The sequence below is a fragment of the Arachis duranensis genome, chromosome 2, assembly GCF_000817695.3.
Source record: "Arachis duranensis cultivar V14167 chromosome 2, aradu.V14167.gnm2.J7QH, whole genome shotgun sequence".
NCBI classification, from domain to species: domain Eukaryota; kingdom Viridiplantae; phylum Streptophyta; class Magnoliopsida; order Fabales; family Fabaceae; genus Arachis; species Arachis duranensis.
The window spans coordinates 8,206,205-8,226,795 of NC_029773.3; the positions used below are offsets into that span (position 1 = coordinate 8,206,205).

Here is a 20,591-nt window from a genome sequence, read left to right on the forward strand (position 1 = left end):
GATACAAACTCAAAATAGTATTGAAAAATAATCAAAATTGATTCTTTGATTTAAATATCATATTGGAATAAGTATAATTATAATTTATAAGGATCAAATATAATTATATGTAAAGTATTGCAAAATATTAAAAAATAATAAAAGTAATAAGAGTGTTTTTTTTTCGTAAATTTGTTTTAAAAATATCATAAATATTTTTATTTTGTAATCATTTAATAGAATCATTTTTAAATAGATAGATTCCTCTTCATTTATTAGTATAAATATTTTTTATAGGCAAATTACGAATTGTAAAATAAAATAATAGTGATAAAAATCTTATGTATAATATATAAATATGTTAAATATAATAGAATTTGAATATTTTGTAACTTCAAATTTATTATAATAATATTATTATTATGATATTATGGGAGTTATGGTTTTAATTTTTTTTAATATTTTACTAAAAGTTTATTGGTTAATACGTGACATCATTAGAAGAAGAAACATAACTTAAATTCAATATACAAAAAGTTGGTATCAACTATATAAATAAGAATAAGAATAGATAGATAATTTAGACGCCCATGTCCACCTAAATTATGGTTGCTTCTAATGAAATTATAAAGTAGTCTCATCCAAGTTAAATCATGGCATTCAAGCACGATTTATGTCTTTAATCCTAATAAAACATTACTCTGCAACACAATTTACATAGATTTACATAAATTTTTTAAAAAAATTCTATTTAAGATAATTGAGTAATATTAGGGTCAGATTATTTTATTTGTATAATTTACTCTGAAATTCATTTAAATTTAAAACAAAAAGCTGAATAAGTCCTTGAACTAGAAATGAGAGGAATAAGGGTGTAAAAAGGTGCTGTCTGCTGGTACTTGTGTGTATGTGCATGGTGTCTACAATAAATGACCCTCCTCTTTCCCAGTTTTATTCATGAAAACCATTTTTTATTTTGAAATAACCCAAAAAATCAACAACAAAATATAAAGAATACATATAAGTTGAGGAAATAACCCGTGAACTTTATTGCTGAAATTAAAACACACCTCCAGTTTTAAAACAATACAAACTTCATGTATGTGAACATACATATCATCTTTATTCTAAAAAAACATAAACACCTCCTGTAAAATTACAGGTACAATTTATTTATGACAATCCTTTCTGCAATTAAAAAGATCACACACATCTAGCTACTGTAATACAAGATTATTCCTTTCACACTTCCTGCAGAAACACAGGTAATTTATTCATGCACACTACACTCCAGCCGAAAAAGAAAATCCTTCCATTAGTAGTTGCCAGTTGCCACCATGGTGCTATCCAGTTACATTCTCGTTGTATTCCGGGGGACACTGAGCCTCGACAAAGAAAATTTTAGAAACAATTATGTTAGTTTGGCTCAAAATGATTGGACATTAAGACAATTATGTTGAACATTTTCTAGTTCTATCTGTTATCACAAACATATAGAGTCCTTAGAAACATGATACTTCACTCTCAAGCACAAGTTGAAAGCTTTCCTTCCTTTATTTCTTATTGACCTCATATTATAACATGGACAAATCACAAGCTAAGTAGCACCCCAAACAGACACAAATAAAAGAACCCTAAGCATATTTTAGAGCTGAGGTGGCATCAAGTAGCGTTTTCAAATAAGTTTACAAAACTACAATAACCTTGATTCTTCGGTTAGTGTTCAAAAATAAAATTGTACCTATTATATTATGTCAAACTCGAGCCTTTCTATTTCACAAAATTAACTTGTTATATATGCTATATCTATGTACTTTCTTCATTTCCTTATTTTCATAAAATTGAGAGGGAAAATAGCAGGAAAATTACCGTACTCACTGGCAATTCAAGTGTTCTACGCTGTTTCTTCTTGATTGTACTATTAGCACTTTGGGCCAGCGTGATGAATGAAAGCAACAATAAGCTTCTCTCAGTAGGCAACAAGTCCCTGAAACATTATTATCGTTTCACAAAAGGACTATTGTTAAATGGTGAAATGATACAAACTGTGTATTGCCTTCTCTTTTTCTCATTATAAAAAGGGTACACTTCTCTGATCTCTTTTCTTTTTTCTCTCTCTTTTTTTTTTTTTCTTGTTTTATCCAAACAGACTTGCCTAGACATATAAGAATATTAATGAAATGAAAAATAACCATTTCTTTTCTTCTCTTTTTTTTTGGGGGTTAAAAAGCTTATCAATTTTTCTGGTTTGTTTACCTTCTAATAGTAAACCACTACAATTCGTTTAGTACGAGGGGTTGGGAAGAATGCACCATGTCTTAGGTACAAATTCCATTCAGTATATATAAAGTGATTCCAAACAGTTCATCACTACATACCAAATAAGAAAATGACCCAAGATATAATCAAAAGGAAAACGACCCAAGATGAGCACATTAAGTGCTTGTTTGGGCGCCATTAAGTTAACAAAAAAAGATCTTTTTTTATTTTTTAGTCTGTTTGATAAATTTCTAGTAGTAAAAGTAAAAACATTAGAAAAAAAAATATCTTTTTTGAGAAGCTACAATTTACATCTTTTTTTAAAAGATCTTTTTCTTTAAAGAAAGATATTTTTCACGTAATAAATAAACAAAAAAGTACTTTTATATGGTTATACCCAAACATAATTGATAAATAAAAAGATCTTTTTGTATAAGATATTTTGAAAAAGAATAACTTGAAAAAGATCTTTTCTTAGAATTAACTAATTCAGCACATCATTTGATATAAACACTCACATATAAGTCCAGGGGGCAGTAGTTGTGATAATGCTTGCTTTCTGAAACTGTTTCTGGACTGCGGCATTTAGATCACCATGCCAAGGGTCTTCATCTATTTTCCCTTGCATAAACTTGGGTAGCACGTCGCCATGAGAGAAAGTCTTCATCTTATTGCACTTAGTGATCGTGCACAATAAACTACTATATAGCCTCGGGAAATACAAAGTTGAATTCCCTGTGTAAAAGCTTTCAAGTTGTGGTAACTCATTGAGAGACAAAATACCAAGGTTAGTTAATAGTATCATATCTTCTGGTTTATCTCTCTCTTCATGAGCCACTACTGCCTCCAATAATTCACACTTGGTAATGGACAATTCTCGCAGTGCACCCAAACTTTTGGCAGTTGAAGATGTGAACAAATATTTCAATCCTGCGCAATTCTCTACCTTCAGCTCAGTGAGATAGAAGAAAGACACAGCAGATGATGCTGCCAAGTTTGTCAACAAGTTGCATTCCGAAACGTTCAACGTTTCTAGCATTTCAAGAAGGGGGGCCATCCAGGGGTTCTCAAACCCCATCGAATAGAGGTTGTGTAGTTTGTTAATCTCCAAACATTTAAGCTGCGAGAGGATTTTGGAATAATCAATGTCAGGCCCTCTTGGACGGAATATATCTTTAAAGGCGCAATCTACCAGCTGAATCTCCGTTAATTTCGGTAGTGACACCTTTGAAAAGAAAACATCTGGAAATTCATCTGACTCATTATCATTGAAACTATCCAGTCCCAAGTAATTTAAGTTTTGGAGGTCCACATGAAGTAGTCCTTTCTCAATCATTCTAACATCTTCCTTACTCAGCACTAGTTCCACAAAATTGGATGTAATAACCTAGGATGTGAAATCAATAATAAAGACAAGGTAATTGAGAATCTTCCTTTCTTTCTTAAGATATGAAATAAAACCAATGATCATATTATTGACTCTTTGTTTGTGGAGTTAGAAAAATAAGCAGACTCTATGATATGTCGGACTACTGTTATTAGATTATTGTTTAAACATATCATAATAAATAATTTAATGTGGTTTTTACTTTTTAGTAAAAAATTCAAGACACTAAATTTATGTTTTAACTACATTTATATTTATAGTATCTTTGAAATTAAAAGTATCCTTGGCAAAACATTGCAATAAATTGCTGTTACTTGTCTGAAAGTTGGGTTCAGTTACGTGAATTTCTAATCATAAAAGAAGAAACCCAAGAGGCCAAGATGTCTTCTGTGACAATAATATATGTGTAATTTGGAATTTGTTTATAATTTTCAAACATATTATATGTTAAAATAACATAAGCTAATTGTAATTATTCGAATTTACTTTTACCAATCTGATTTATAATAGGAAAATTTTAACAAAAATGCTATATGCACACAAAAATCAGTCACCAAATCAGCCATCATACATTTGTATATAAATACATGTATTGTTTAAGTCATTTTCAATGTTTATTTCGCATTTCAATATGTATTTTATACTGGTGGCTGATTTTTGGTGTACATTTAGAATGAAAGGAGGAGGCTATATATCTATTGTATTTGTATATAATGAAATGAGATTTTTTATTTAATGACCTTTATTTTATGTATCCAACCCAAAGATTTTTAATTAAAATGTATAATACTTGATACCTATCATTTTGACTAATTTCATACCTTTTGTGCAGAAGAAACAAAGCTGTGTTTGTCATCATCATTTGCAAAACAATCTTCACCCCGTGGATCTGAATTCTGAATATCTGCTGGAAAAACTGTGAGCCTTGGACAACCAAAAACGTATAATCTTGTTAAGACAACGGACTGATCTAACAAACTGTGCATTCCAGAACAAATGCATCTCAGCTCTGGCAAAGCCCATAGCACCAGCCAGGTCAATTTGGGGAATAACATACTAATCTCTTTATTATTTGCATCTTGGGGAATTGTAACAATCTCCTCTAACTCCCCACAGTTTCTCACATCTAAATGCTGTAGGTTGTCTCTGGGAACTGATGCTGGAAATAAACTTTTTATGCTTTTACATTCCTCAACAAAGACTTTCTCCAGAGATGGAAAGCTGAGACTTGGTTTGGGATCATTGTTCCAAACATGAGTCAGAGTTGGAAGCTCCTCCAAAATGATCTTCTTCACCGGAATCTTAACAATCTTGTTTGGATCATCGTGTTCTGGTGGTGTGTCTTTCACATCAAATATTGCCGCAACAAATTTACATTTCTTTACTGTCAGATTTTCCAAATTTCTTAGAAGGGGAAGCAAATGAGATGGGAGCACTGCATTTGTCAAAAAGTCACAACCTTCCACCTCCAAATATTTTAAATAGTTAAAAGACCACTCAACTGGGATTCCTGATGCGCCAACCCATTTTCCTTGCATTTCAGGATAATCATTCAGAAATAAAAATGTCTGAAATAATGGAAGAAAATTATTAATATTATTGTCAGCTGATCGATAGAAAAGTATAATTGATCAACTATGACTTAGGTATTGTACAGTCAAAGTAAATGGAAAGTGGAAACTGAAATAATGTTAGAATTTAAACTTAATTTATTCACCAAAAGGAAAATTTTATATGATTTCTAAAAATATAAATCTTTAAATTATATGTAACAAATAATTATAAATTATGAAATCGGATCCCTTTTGTTGGTGCATAAATCAAGTCCTTTTGATCAATTTGCACTATAATACAACTAAGCACGTTATATATTATCTTTTTATTCACAATATTTATCACGTGAATATATTCAGAATTTTAATTACTATTTTAGCATCTTAAAAAAGTTGAAACATTTATACTAATTTAATCTTCAAAAGAAAAATTATTTCATTTGACAAATTATCCTAAATGAAACATGTTAAGCATGCACCGAGATATAATATTTGGCAAAAAATTAGTAAACAATAATGTACATCTTTGAAGTAAGGTAAATAATTACGCACGTCTCAGTTATTCCATGATTAAATTAGTGCCACACCTGATTTAAGAACTGGGCTCCTACTGCGAGGTTGAGTTGATGATAATGAGTTAGTTGGACCTCCGATTTGTCAGCTCCGCTGTGGAAAGAAACGCTGACTTTTTCTGAAGGATCTTCTTGTCTCAATTGTTGAGAGAAAATGATCATCTTGGGGCACTTCCATATCTTCGCCTGAGCCAGAGAGGGTAACTTTAAGGCAGCATTGCCTTGATAAAAGCATTCCAGGCATTCCAAATATTGAAGACTTATGCTTTTTAGCTGCTGAAAAATGATCTCTTCTGTGGCTGTTTCATCACCTTGCTCTTTTCGCACTATGTCTTTCAATGATTTACAATCATAAACGTACAACTCCTCAAGGTGCTTTAAGCTTTTAGCCGCTGAGGATGTGAATAAACACTGTAATCCATGACATCCTGCCACATTCAATTTTTTCATACTGGGGGGATATTGTTCTATTGTCCTCAAAAGTGGACATTGAAAAACACCGAATTTCTGGAGCTTTGACAAGTACTCTAACCCGCCAATGGAGCTTAGCTCAAGTAGGCTTTCTAGGCCCATGTAATCTAAGTGTTCAAGGAACTTGTGATTTTGAGAGGGGAACAATATCTTCCTGAGGCTTGTGGAATTCATAATGCCCATTCTCTCTAACTTGGGTGTCCGCCTCCCAAGTATTTCACACTGCAAAGTAGAGTACTCATTATTCACATCATCATCAAAGGTTAACATTAGTCCCCTTAAATATTTAAGTTCAAGATCCTCGGACTGCTGTAACCATGACTTTAGCACCGAAGTATCCTTCGATTTCATGCTCAAAGTTTTCACCTTGGAAATGCCCTGTTAAAGGCAAAAAAAAGAAGAAAAATAAAGGACATGCTTATTACTTGCCTCAGTTTGTGTTTAATTTAGATTTTAATAGATAGGAAATTAAGAGAATAATCACCTTTATATTTGAGAAAAGGCCTGGTCTAGTAATTGGAGGGCTATTTTCTTGTGGTGTCTGAAATAGTTCAAATTTGATGCAGTTGAACGGATACAAATAGTTTAACTCTGGACACTCCAAAGTGAACATTCCATCATAGAAGTGTTCGAGTTGTGGCAAGTTATACAATCTCAACCGTGTTAGATAAAGAAACACAAATTTTTTTGTTTCACCACCTCCAACCCTATCTTTCTCAACAATTTCTAGCAACTCATCACAAAAATGTACTTCAAGTTGCTCAAGCATCTTAAGATTTGTAGCTATGGCTACAGGAAACAAGGCTTTCAGTTTTCTACAAGACTTGACAAACACCTGCTGCAGATTTCGAAAGCGGCTGTCATTTTGTTTATCCTGTTGGGGCCACACGTGAGTCACATTTGGTAGCTCTTCCAAAGTGAGCTTCTCCAACTGGAATGTTCCCTTGATGTCATTCATTTCAAATATGCATGTGATGTTTTTACAATTTCGCACTTCCAATTCTTTTAGGCTCTTCAAACATCGAAGAACAAACGATGGAATTGCAAATGATTCAAATTTACACCTTTCCAACGTCAAAGTCTTCAAACTGTAAAACCAACCTTTGTCAAGAGCTTTTTCAGTCTTCCAGCCTTCTTCAAGTACCGAATGCTCGGAAACACTTATTTTGTCCATACCTTCATAATATTTCTGCCAACATATTGCAAATAAAGTTATGATTCAAGCACATACCAAAACACAATCAACTTTCTATCCATAATATATGTATGTAAATAACTCTTAAATCGAGTGCAATAATCGAAAATGAAGCGTGATGAAAGTAACTCGATTTTACCTTATTCAAACAAAAAAGAGAAAAGAAGCTGAATGAAGGACAATTTACCTGCTTGTCGTATATATGTTTTACTGTGGCTCGTAAATCACCATCCCAGCACAATCTCTTCTCTTCATCACGTACAACGTACACTTTCTGCATAATTGTTGGCATGGTTTTGATTTCTTTTTCAGAGAACTTTTCCATTGTGGGGCAAGCACTCACCACGAATTTCTCCAATAATGGAAACTCAAGAGAACAAATCTCGGAACTGCAGAAACTTTCAAGATTCTTCAAAGATACAAGTTCAAGAGCTTTCATTTGTTTAAAAACTATCTTATTATTAGTCCTGCTCTGTTCATTGACTTCTTTATCTTTATCTACTATTTGATCATCTGATACAATAATTTCCTTCAGAGATTCACAATTGGTTACCTTCATTGTGACGAGTTGACCCAAGCTTTTAGCTGTTGAAAGTGGCATTACATATTTCATGCATCTACAATCTACTACTTCCAAATTGGTCAAGAAATTGAAACGTATTCCCTCCTTTGAAGGCACTATAGTATCCAATTTAGGACAATTCTCTAAAAGCAATGACTCTATTCTTTGAAGAATTGCGTCATGTTCAAAGCCAATCTCCTTAAGACAAGACAAGTTGGTTAACCTCAAGGTTTTTAGCTTTGGAACAACTCCTATGTTTTCATTTCCATCAGACTTTGGCTCCACCAACCTGGGAAAGCGACAGTTGTCCAGCCATAGGCTCTTCAAATAAGGATTGCTGTGAAGGAAACGGTATAGAATATTGGTGTCCTCTAACCAGGACAAGCGAAGAACTTCTAACTTGTCTCGTCGATAGTGACTTGACGAACTTGTATGCTGTAACTCAATATGCATCGACCTCAACTTATTCATTACCTATATATTAACCGGGACAAGCGAAGAACTTCTAACTTGTCTCGTCGATAGCGAGTTGACGAACTTGTATGCTGTAACTCAATATGCATCGACCTCAACTTATTCATTACCTATATAGGAAATAAATATATAATTTGATGGTTTTCCGTTACTATAAATTGAATTTGTTCTGATTTCAAATGTTTTGCAAGTAGTTAAACATGAATACTGTGGTGAGGTATATTAACATAAACGAGTCATAATTTCTTTTATAAGGTTTGGATCAACACATGACATCTAACATACAAGTTAATATAATTTCTTACTCATAAATGCTATGGGCACATAAAAAATCAATCACTAAATCAGTCACCATATATTTGAATATATAATTTAACTCATTTTTAATGTATTTTGTATTTCAACTGGCATTATATAAGAGTGGCTGATTTGGTGACGGAAATTTTTTGTAGTTATTTCTTATTGACCGAGATATTTACGTAAATTCAAATAAATTTTTTGAAAGGCTGCTTGATATTACCTTTTCATGAAAGAGTGGCGTTCCTTGGTCAGATGTTCCGGCTTGAGAGGACGGAAATGTTTCATGAAAGAGTTGGCTTTCTCTAAATAGTTCGAGCTTGCCACAAAGTTCAATAGACACCTCATCTAATTTTTCACACTGTAATTCACTTCCTGGACAGAAATTCTTGAAGTTTGGTAGCTTAGAAAATTTAATGGAGGTTAGCTCAGGAAACACCAAGGGAACAGGATTGCTTGTGCTGCTGCCGCCGTTGTCGCTGGTACCATTTTGCACTGCTACAATTTCCTTTAATTCGGAGCAATTCGATACAACTAAACATTTCAGATTTTCAAGCTGGTGTTTAGCAATGGAAAATGGAAATATATTTTGCAACTTGCCACAACCATGAACTGTTATGTTCTGCAGAGATTTCAGTTGAAGTGTCCCTTCTTGGTCTTGCTCGCATCTCACTATCTCTTCCAGTTCTCGTAGTGATTCCAAATGAACATCCCGCAATAAAGTTTCGTAGTGACGAGCAAACCAGTTCTGATCGGCGGTTAGGTCAAATATAGTTTTCATTGACTTGCAATCAGTAACTGTCAAGCTGCTTAGTCCTTGAAATATTCCCTCCATGTCATGAGTGAAAACACTCACCAATTGATTGCACTTTTCAATGACCAGTGTGTCCAGTTTCTCAACCGCCACATTAAGATTCCATATCTTTCTCAAACTGCCCATCCTGCTCAGTTTTATATTCTTCAAATTTGGAAAAGTAGCATCCTGCATTGATTTACCGTAACAAGAAATAATCAAATTAACAGAAGAACACTGCTAGATTGGACGAACTATAGACGAGCAAATCCACTGCGAAAAGAGGGTAACTTGATTAATTATTATAAAAAGGAGGTATGTTGATTTTGGTCACTCAAAATTGAACTTAATTTTTCAAAATGAGCTTTTTACTTTAGAAATGTAACTTCGTTAACTTCAGAAAGGCTTTCATCTCACAACTATTAGTCCTGCACGCGTACCAATGAATATAGTGCTGATGTGGATGTCGCTTTATGTTATATTAGTATTGGAAGTAAGTCGAGCTAATGCGAGCCAGGTCAAGCTCGAGCAGAGAGCACTCACAAAAATTAAGCTCGACTCATGATCAATCGAACCTATTTATAAAACTAAAAGCTCAAATTCAACTTTTATCATGAACTCATGAGCCGACTCAAATATAATGAATATAATTCATAATTCTATACTTTTCCATAAATAAATTATAACTTAGATATAGAAAACCTATCAATTATATGTGTTTAGAATTTTATATCATCTATCATAATTATATATAAAAATTATACGTATATGTAAAATTGGAGTAAAGTATTGTTTCAGTTTTTAGAATTTGAGATAAAAATAAAATAAATTTTATATCATCTATTATAATTATATATAAAAATTATACATATATGTAAAATTGGAGTCAAATACTATTTCAGTCTTTAGGATTAGGACTTTGGAGACTAAATCTTAAATCTTCATAGTGGTCCCTCAAAATTCACAATTTTTATTATTTTAGTCCTTATATTCAAAATTCACACTTCATTGTGTTGGTCCTCGAGATCCATTTCCAGTTTCCAGGCACCATGGCTAAATACTGAGCTAATTCTTACTTGTCACGTTATACATATAGTTAAATAGCATCATTTTATTTTAACTCTCAAATAAAATAAAAAAAAATATTGTTTGAAAATATAAAAAAAAATATAATGATTTGCACATTATATAAACTCTTCTCAATTTTTGAGCCAAAACTAACGACTGTGTTTAATCATATATCCAACATATTTAGTCAGAGCCAATTCAACACTTATAGACTAGGATCAATATAGTGTCCAGAATCTCAGTATCAGTAAAAATCAAAATCATCTCTAAGGTTTCATTCTGGTTTAAAATCATCCTTTTGTTGCCAACTTTTTTTTGCGGACAAAATTACCCCTTATGTTCGTGAACCCTAGTTCGTGTTCAAAGGTATATTGGGGATGACGATTACTTGGTTTGTGGAGATTGGCACACCTTATTACTCGGCAATCCGCATCCTGCGAGGAGTCCGTCGTCATCGGTGGCGCGAGTCCAGATACTCCACTTCCGTTCACCGTTCGACCGACGTCCTTCTCGTCATCGTCCTCCGTCTCCTCCTCCTTCATGCTGGATGCTGATGCCGTGGAGTGTTTTGTGGGGTTGTGGAGGGAGAACGAGTTGGACTCGGAGTCAACTCAGGAACTGAGAGGGTGAGGGAGAAGGCCAAAAGGATGGGGATGATGATGATGCGTCGGAGCATGATGGGATTTGGAAAACGGCGGGTTGACTCGGATGAGGTACCGAGTTAGCGACAGTGGTGGCAGGAACAATGCCAACACCACTACGTTCTAGCTTAACAGAGTTGACTTGAAAGTACCACTACTATGAATCAATGCAAGAGTTGAATGAGATTAGAGGAGTCATGTGATGCTCATGCGGTGGAGAGAAGATTGTAAATGAGTGCGCGCCTATGCTGTGGAGTTCAAGGGCAATTTTATCCGGAAATTAAAAAGGATTATTTTAAACGAAAATCTAACTAAGAAGGATTTTGACAGTTAAAAAAAGAGGGGTTAGTACCAAAAAGTTTGGTCAAATTCGTTTTTTACAGATTATTCGTTTTCTAAATTATTTATTGAAATATTTTTTTAATTAAATTTATTTTTTAAATATTTTAAATTAATTATGTTAATTTTTTTGTTATTTCTATTGCTAATAACATTAAAATTTGTTAATGTCAACTCTAAATAATACCACATTGATTATAATACATACTTAGTTGTTATAATTGACAAATTAAAAAAAATTTAAGACATTAAAATTTTTCAATTTAAAAATAATTTGATCTAATTTTATAAATTTACCATATTAATATCTAATTAAAATTGTTAGATGTGTAATATAACGTCACTTAACATCTCATATTAACAAACTTTCATATCATGAATAATAGATGTGATGAAAAAAATTAATATGATGAACTTAAAATCTTTAAATGTCACATTAGTTAAATTTTTTTTTTCAAAAATTAATATAAAAAACTAATATCTTTTAAAAATAAATTTAACCATCTACCCAAAATAATACTTAATCCGTAAAATTTTATATTATTATTATACATTAAAAATAGGATTTTTTATTTTAATAAATCAAAATAAAAATTTTAAAAATTATTACCAAAATTCGTTCTTCTATCTTATCTCATTTACAATGTAAATGATATAATGTTATACATATCTCTTGTTTATCGTGTAAACGAGATAAGACAGGACGTGACACGTGTAAAAATAAAAATATATTTTTCGAAAATTATAAAAAATATTAATAATATCAATAATATTAATAATCCAAATTTTTATCATGTAATTAGTACTTGTAAAGATTGGTAAAAGAGATTAAAATAGATATATTTGATCAACTAATACTCAAAAAGAGTACATAAAAATTTTTAGATTAAATTATAAATCCAATTAGATTGATTTAAATCTGAAAAATAAAAAATTTGTACCATGTTCAAGTTCTATGATGAGAATAAATACAGTAACTATGCCTACTCCTACAAATTGAAAGATAAAAAATGTGAAGTTTTCCATAAATAAAACAGAAAAAAATAAAGAGTAGGAGATAACTGTTTGTCAATTATTAAGAGAGGTTGATGGAAATAAATAAAACAAAAAAAATAGTAGATAAAATTAAATATATATAAAATTGAATATATATTATAAAGACTCAATTGAAAATATATATAATTAAAAATTTAATAAAACTATTTTAGCCGGGCGAAATAGTTAAATCAGAATATAAAATTCTCCTACTTCATGGGATTTTACATATTTTAAATATTTTTTTACCTTAATATTAGTTGAATTTAATTTCTGGAAGGAAGGGCCATCAAAAGATTATACAGCTCGGATCAAAGTCAACCGATGTGTAATAAAAAAACAACAATAAAAATGAAAATCACAAATTTGACTTACATACCTTAGCAACTTTTATGGGTCCATCAGGGAAGATGTTCTCCATCTGGTAGCATTCACTAACATAAAGGCTTTGAAGCTTCTTGAGATTCTTGGCCACCGAGAATGGCAACAAATATTTCAAATAGTGACAACCACTCACATCCAAATGGATCAAATTTTCAAATTTACAACTTTGGTCATTCCATATTTGGTCTATTTGGATCCACCTCAACTCCAGTCTCTCTAACTCTTTAACTTCAACCTACCAAGTTTAATAAAACAAAAAATTTATCAAAGCGTGTGATATTTCATCGTATTATTTTATTTTTTCGCAAATATAATTTTGCAAATATAAATATCAATTATTATTAAGTTACATATTTATTAATGTTCAAATTTTCTAAAATTTGATATGCTCACTTGGTGTAAAATTTAAAACCACAATCATTAAATATAGAGGCAAAACTCTTATTATCTTCTTCATATTTAATTGGTCAATATTCATTATTTAAATTAGAACATAAATTTGAAAAAATAGATTATAGACACTTCAATAGTGTGTATAAAGAGGGATTGAGATACTTAACATTACTTATCTCAAGTTATCGGACTAATTTCATTTGTTACTATTTCACATATTAACAATAATATAAATAAAATTAAAAATACTAAGTGTACAAAAAGAATTCAGTTATCATAAAACAAAATTATGAGTAGAATCAATTTTTTTTCTCAATAAAAATGTGCGTTACAATCAATATCTGCATGAAGGTGTGAATACTTTAAAAAGTTAAAAAGAAATAAATAAAAATATGCAAGATAGCTTAGAATTAGATCATACCTTTTCATGAAATAATATTTTGGTGCTGTCTGTTGTTGATATGGGATAGAATCCAATAAAGTCTTTTAAAGATTGTAGTGTCAGAGTGTGTAATTTAAGGAGCTTAAGCATCTCACTTTCATCAGGCCTCTCTACAGGAACAATCTCCTTTAAAGAGTCACAATCAGAAACTTGTATTGTCTCAAGAGCTTCTAGATGCTTAAACAAAGAAGGCGAGAAGAGATACTTCAAATTTTCACAAAAATTGATTTTGATGACTTTCAAGTTTACAAAGGAGGACTCGGAAAGTGGACATGAAGAGAAGCATAGTCCCTCGATTTGCGTCACTTTATTGAGTTCAAGAGTCTCTAGTTTCTCAAAAGCCTTCTCATGATGCTCCTGCCTGTCCTTTGGGTGAATAAGAAATTGGATATCATGATTATTTTGAATGGCCAGATATTTGAGATGGGGAAAACCTTTCAAATTCAACTCATAAAACAGATCTTGAACACCGTTGAGTTTTCCCAGCAAAAGATACTCAACTCTTTCGAATAGCATTTTGATTCCCTTATGAGAATGAATGTGAATGCCACCTTTTTGATGTATTGCCAAAAACCTCGACAATTCATGCTTTTCTGGCATTTTGAAATCTCCCTCCAAATAATATCTATTCGAAGAGCCAATGACAATTTTGTAACTAGACAACTTGTCAAAGAACAAGTTCTCTGGCAATTGATCCACACTTTGTATTTGTATGTCAAGATTTGTCAATTGATTCAACTCCCCCAATTCTAATAGGCTAGCATTTTTCCTCTCATCATTTTCGGCTCCATTAATAACTTTTGGCCATTGAATTTGAGTCTTTCTCATGTACAACTCCTCCAAAGAAGTAAGACGTGAGATTACATCGGGTGGAATGACTCTAAGTTTAGGGCAATTACTTATGTCTAGGGTTTGCAACTTAGACAAATCCCCTAATTCAACAGGCAAGCAATCAATATTAGACCCTGAAAAGCTAAGAATTCTTAGATTCTCCAGGTTTTTTATGATGCTTAATTCCTCACACAAACTTAATTCTTCTTTGGATGAACTTAGCGTGCAATGCTCCAAGCAGAGCATTCTGAGTTTGGTTAAACAACCAACCGATGAATCGGACGGTGACAAATTAATGCCAGTTAAGATCAACACTTTGAGCTCTTTCATTTGTTCGAAGAATTTCGTTGGAAGTTTCAATTGTGGATCATTATTGATAACTTCCAAGATTTTAAGTCTAGCACATGTCATTCTCTTAGTAATCGCATCAATGATATCACAATGCCGCAAGGAAATAGCAACATACCTTCTAACCTCATCATCATCTGGCCATTCATCTACTCTTACTTTGTTCAACATGAACATGTGCCTCTCCTTGAATGCTATCGACAAAGCTGCATTGCGAACAAGATTTTGCATCGTGTAACGGTCACTCGAATAGCTGTCGGACAACAACCCTGACTCTCTGAGCTTCATAAGCATCACTTGCACTCTGGTTCTGGTGTCCCTTACTGTGTAGATCCCACGAAGAAAACCCAATCCAATGCATGCTCTCACCAGATCTGAAACTAATGCATCATTATCCATACAAGCACAAAGCAAGAAGGTTATCCTAAGCTCCTCGTTTTCTAATAGGTTGTAAATCACCCGAGTAGAATGCTCAGGTGTTCCTGTCATTGTCTGTGTTTCAAACTTCTGATAAGTATCCTGCCAAACCAACCGACTTCGGCCTTTCAAGGCCTTTGCAGTTGTAACTAACGACATCGGTAATCCATCACATTTTTCGACAATCTGAGCTGGCAATTCTCCGAATTCAGTGTTTTTGTCACCTATTCCTGCTATTTTATTGAACAATATCCTTGCGTCCTTCTCGTTCAAGAGTTCCAGAGGGACAATTAGTTTTGGCCTTACATCCATTTGGTTAAGCACTTGCCTCACCTCTGAGATAAGCAAAACCTTGCACCCTTTATAGCGCTCTTCTGTTGTCAACGCTATTATGGAAGTTGAAGCTGAAGAAGAGGAAGCATCGGAGGATTTCTGAGCATTCATCATCACACCATCTGCTAGGGCTTGTTGCTTTGTCTCCTCATTGGCTGTGCTTGAGCCAAGGGACTTCTTTCCTTTTGGATTCTTCTGATTTCCATCACCACTCTGCCATGGAATTCCCAATATGTTCAAATCAACTTTACCGTAAAGATCATCGAGGATTATAAGAGTGCTCTCCTTCTCTTTCTTCAATCTCTCTCTTATTCGACTTGCTCTTCCTTCTTCACTTTCCTCGTCAAGTTTCATCCATAGCATGTCGGCAATTTGCCCTTGAATCTTTCTGATGTTTGGACTTTTCGTCACATTCGCCATGATCACCACATCGAATAGCTTCGGCTTTTCTTGATCGTTTTGAACTCTGTTAACTGCTTCCATGACTAGAGTGGTCTTCCCCACACCAGATGGCCCGTGAACACCGATCATTCTAGCACTTGTGTCTTTCAATGCATTCATGATGTCTTCTATGGCCGTAACTCTCGAAGGAAGGCTTTGATAATCAACATTAGACAAAACAAGAGCCACGGAAGGTGGCCCTCGACTACGTGATATGATATCAAACTTTGCATTCTGTAACTGACTCTCAGCTTTTCCTTTAATTTCTATTGATTTTTTGCTAAGAAAATATCTTGCTGACAAATTAGGAGGAAAGCCAGCTAAACATCTCGCATGGGCTTCTTCTTCTTCTTTTTCGAACTTTTCATAGGCATCAATGATTGTATCAGCCCCGTCCAGCCATTTTGACACGTCATCGTATATTTCTCTCCCATGGCGGTCTTCATCCTCTGCAACCCTATCACCCAGCTTCTGTCGCTCTAGCTTGAGCTTGTTAACTTGATTTTCTAGATCTTTAATGTTTTTTTCATAGTACAGGAAGTAGTTCAGCTCTTGCTTTAAGAGCTTTGTTGCCCATTGGACAAGCCAATCTGGTAAAGGAGGTGTAGGAAGAGTCATGCTTCATTCTTGATCTTGTGCAGCTACATCTTCTTTCTTCTGCATGTATGCACATGAAATTGTAAATTCAATCGTATAAAAAATTTGATTTAATTTGCATATTTAAATCAACCATGATAACTTAATACTAAAATTATCTACTAATATAAAATATATATTAAAATATAAAATACATATTAAAAATAAATTAAATAGTATATGTATTTATGCATAAATATATAATGACTAATTTTAATATATAAGTAATATTTGTGTATTTAAATTGATGTTTAGTTAAAAGTAGATTTTTGTGCATTATTGTAATCGACTGTGTTACCTGTATACTAAAATCAGCCACAAAAATTAACCACTAGTATAAAATATATGTTCAAATATAAAATACAAATTGAAAATAAACTAAATAACACATGTATTTATACACAAATACATAGAAGTTAATTTTAGTATACAAATAGTATTTTGGATATTGTAAAATATAAGAGTATTTTTATTTTTATGTGACAAAAAATTTTTATATGATGATTATTCACATGAAAGTGTCTTTATATAAAGATATAAAAATGTTAATTGTATACTAAAATTAACTATTATATATTATTGAACTAAGAATAAAATTAACTTAAATGATGATGATAAAGATTGAGTTATTGGGTTAAACACTTAATTGAATTTTTTTTGTCAATCCAATTGAGTTTGAATGTTTCATTTAAAAGTGTTGTAGGCCCACGTGATGGAACAAAAGCCCAAACCTAATGGAAACAAACAAATCAATTGGGTTAAGCGAAAAGTCAAGCCAATCCAAATTCAAGTTGACTCATCCAAGATGAATCAAACCAAAGCCAACAGCGACAAGTTTTCTTCGGATAGATTCAAGAAGAAAGAGAGAGATCAACCAAAAAAAAAGTAGAAAGAGAGAAGATGCTTCTTTTTTTCTCGTTCATTCACCAGAGAAAAAATAAAAGAGAAAAGTAAATCAAGAAAGCAAAGGTCTAATCGCCCTAATCAAAACATGTTAAGCTAACTCAGAAGGTAAAGGTGATTTATTTCTATTTACATCAATGTTAATTTCTTCACTCATTCTCCAACTTTCTGCAACACTATAAGTGGTGTCTGACTACTTCTGCTGAAAATCAATGGCTTACAAAGTTACTTAGAGCCAAAGCACATTTTCAAAGGTCTGAATTTGCGATTATCACTGAAAAAGATTATTTCTGTCACTCTGTTGACCTCGGTCAAATAAGAAAATTAGATTTAAAATCTCTAATTTAGAGGTTATTGAAAAAAAATAAGGAATGATTTCACAAAATTCAAAATTCAAGAAGTTGACTTGAGAGAAACCCTAGTTGTGACTCAGAAGAAAGTACAAAAGAAAAATTATTTGGGGCTAGGACTCAAGGAGAGAGAACCCGAGAGAAAGAACAACAAGTGAAACCTTACTACTAAATTTAAAGTCTTAGAAGCATTGCACATACACCAAAGGGAGTACTCTGCCAAGATAAAGAACAAGGTTATGAGTTCAGATGGAATTCATATAGTCAAAGCTGTTATTCATCATCTCCTTTATGTTTTACTGTTTTATATTTTAGTTTCAATGTATATCTTTTCTATATTTTCTTTTAGAGGTAAAAGGTTAGAAAGACAGGTATCAAGAAAAAGCCAAAAAAAAAAAAGACTGAGAGAAACACTTGAGAGAAAAGTCAAGAGTAATTTTAGATTTTTTTTTTTTTGTTGTATTTTCTGTCTTGTGTCATATATTTGAGAGGTATTCCTTGCAAAGTTGGGTAAGCACTTAGTGTGATGAGTCTGGTATTAGCATGATCAAGTCAAATTTATGTTGAAACTTATGTGTCCAGATAGGATTGAATTGAGTTCTAGAAAATTTGTGTATGTAATACTTTGATTATAGTAAAAATTTCACTAATGTTGTGGTAGAAACTAGACGTAAGTTCCATTACATAAGGCAGAACCAGAATACATGACTGTATCATCTTTTTCCTTTCTATTCTGTTCTATTTTTAAAATTTTATGAGACAAATTTTTTTTCCTAAATATTCCACTACACAATTTAGACTGAATTCTAATTTTAAAGGCTTAATAAATTAAAATAAAAAAGACCTCAGATTCAACCCTCCTCTAAGTTTTCTATAACTTTTATATGTTTATATATAAATACATGTGTAGTTTAATTCATTTTTAATATATATTTTATATTTTAATATGTATTTTATTTTAATAACCAATTTTAATATATACCTATCATAATTAATAAAATATAATTAAAAATTATTAAATAATTTTAAAAATTAACTAAATTACTTAATATAACGCATGAATATTCGAACTATCATCTTCGTATTAAAATATTTTTTGTGTAAGTAACTATTAATTTTTATATTTTAAGTACAAAATAAAAAGTACGTGTGTGTATTTGAGCATAGAAGGTATTATTGAGATTAGGTGAAAATTCAGATACAATCGACTTAACATGAAGTTGATAGCCGAGAACCGTTCGATAAAAATTTAATCAAATCAATCAAATCATTTAACGGCTTTCAACTATCAACTTCACGTGAAATCCACTGCATTTGAGTTTTCACCTTGAGATTAACATCCATAAATTTGACTTTGATTGTCTTCATTTTTGTTCTCTATTTCTAATTGTTTCATTATTCAAAATTTGGATCAAACTTTAATTTTTAAATATTTTTTAAGTTTTTTTATTATTTAAAAAAACAAAAAAATTATCTACTTAGTATAATAAAGTATGTTTTTGTTCCTAATTTTTTTAAATTAAATTATTTAATTTTATCCACAATATTTTAGAAAAAAAATTTAATTTTATCTTTATTATTAATTTTTTGACAATTAACTCTTCATCAAATTTTTTTTTCAATTTTACCCTTTTAATTTTATTCCAATTTCCAAACATTGACCTTTCTCTTTTCTCTCTGTTATTTTTCCAATTTCTACACCCTCTCCCTCACTTCATCTCCTACTTCTCTCTCCATTTGTTGTTATCGTCGCCGTTATCCGCGAGCTTCCCTTTCGATTTTGCCTCTGTCCTTCTCCTCTACTTCTTTAACATCGATCGCCGTTTTCTCTCTCCCCCTTTCTCTTTGTGCTATTTGCACTCTCTTTTTTCTTTTTTGCTACAAATTCTGATTCTGATCGTTGTGTTGTTGTTGATGGTGGTGAGGTTGATAATGTTGAGGTTGTTGCGGTTGTGTTTGTATGTGGGGTGAGGTCGCGGAGGGAAGACGGCAGTGGTGCGGTTGTTGTTGACGATGATCGGTGCGGCAATGACACTAGTAAGGTGAGGTGAAGGGTGCGTCGGGGTGGAGGTGGAGGTGAAGGTGGAGCCATGGAAGTTGAAGGCTGGATTATGGATGCCGGAAGAATTGGATCTTGGGATAAAATTATCAGGGTGAAATAGGAAATTTTTTTAACTTAGAGTTGACTCATAAAAAATCATAAAAAAAAGATAAAATTTAATTTAATTAAATAAACGTTAAAAATAATTTTAAAAAAATTTTGAAAACATTATTGACAAAAAAATATATTTTATTTTATTAAAATTTTATTTTATTAAAATTTTATTTTAAAAATATATATATTTTACATATATTTAGATATTTTGTGAATATTTTTAATATTAACATATTTAAAAGATATTTTTATCAAAAAGTTAATAATTAAATTTGGATTCTTTAAATTTTTAATTTTTATTTTAAAAAATAAAATATAACTTTTTGTTTTTGA

General features: G+C 31.9%; 1 protein-coding gene across 4 annotated transcripts in view; it reads right to left on the reverse strand.

Moving 5' to 3' along the window:
• Nucleotides 1–1,055: 1,055 nt before the first annotated feature.
• The window catches only part of LOC107473323 (uncharacterized), a 21,042-nt gene continuing 1,506 nt past the window's right edge, over nt 1,056–20,591 (reverse strand). Inside the window, exons 3-12 of one of the 4 annotated variants that reach the window (XM_052257626.1) lie at nt 13,824–16,871; nt 13,005–13,244; nt 8,973–9,731; nt 7,604–8,452; nt 6,706–7,410; nt 5,766–6,599; nt 4,447–5,193; nt 2,757–3,625; nt 1,858–1,966; nt 1,056–1,358 (exon numbers count right to left, since the gene is read on the reverse strand). In XM_052257626.1, the coding sequence (XP_052113586.1) occupies nt 1,323–1,358; nt 1,858–1,966; nt 2,757–3,625; nt 4,447–5,193; nt 5,766–6,599; nt 6,706–7,410; nt 7,604–8,452; nt 8,973–9,731; nt 13,005–13,244; nt 13,824–16,832 (8,157 nt within the window). In that variant the 5' untranslated portion in view covers nt 16,833–16,871 and the 3' untranslated portion in view covers nt 1,056–1,322. Of the gene's footprint in view, nt 1,365–1,848; nt 1,967–2,756; nt 3,626–4,446; nt 5,194–5,765; nt 6,600–6,705; nt 7,411–7,603; nt 8,453–8,972; nt 9,732–13,004; nt 13,245–13,823; nt 16,872–20,591 lie in introns of all 4 variants that reach the window. The other 3 variants (XM_052257625.1, XM_052257624.1, XM_016092866.3) reach the window with 3 other exon arrangements.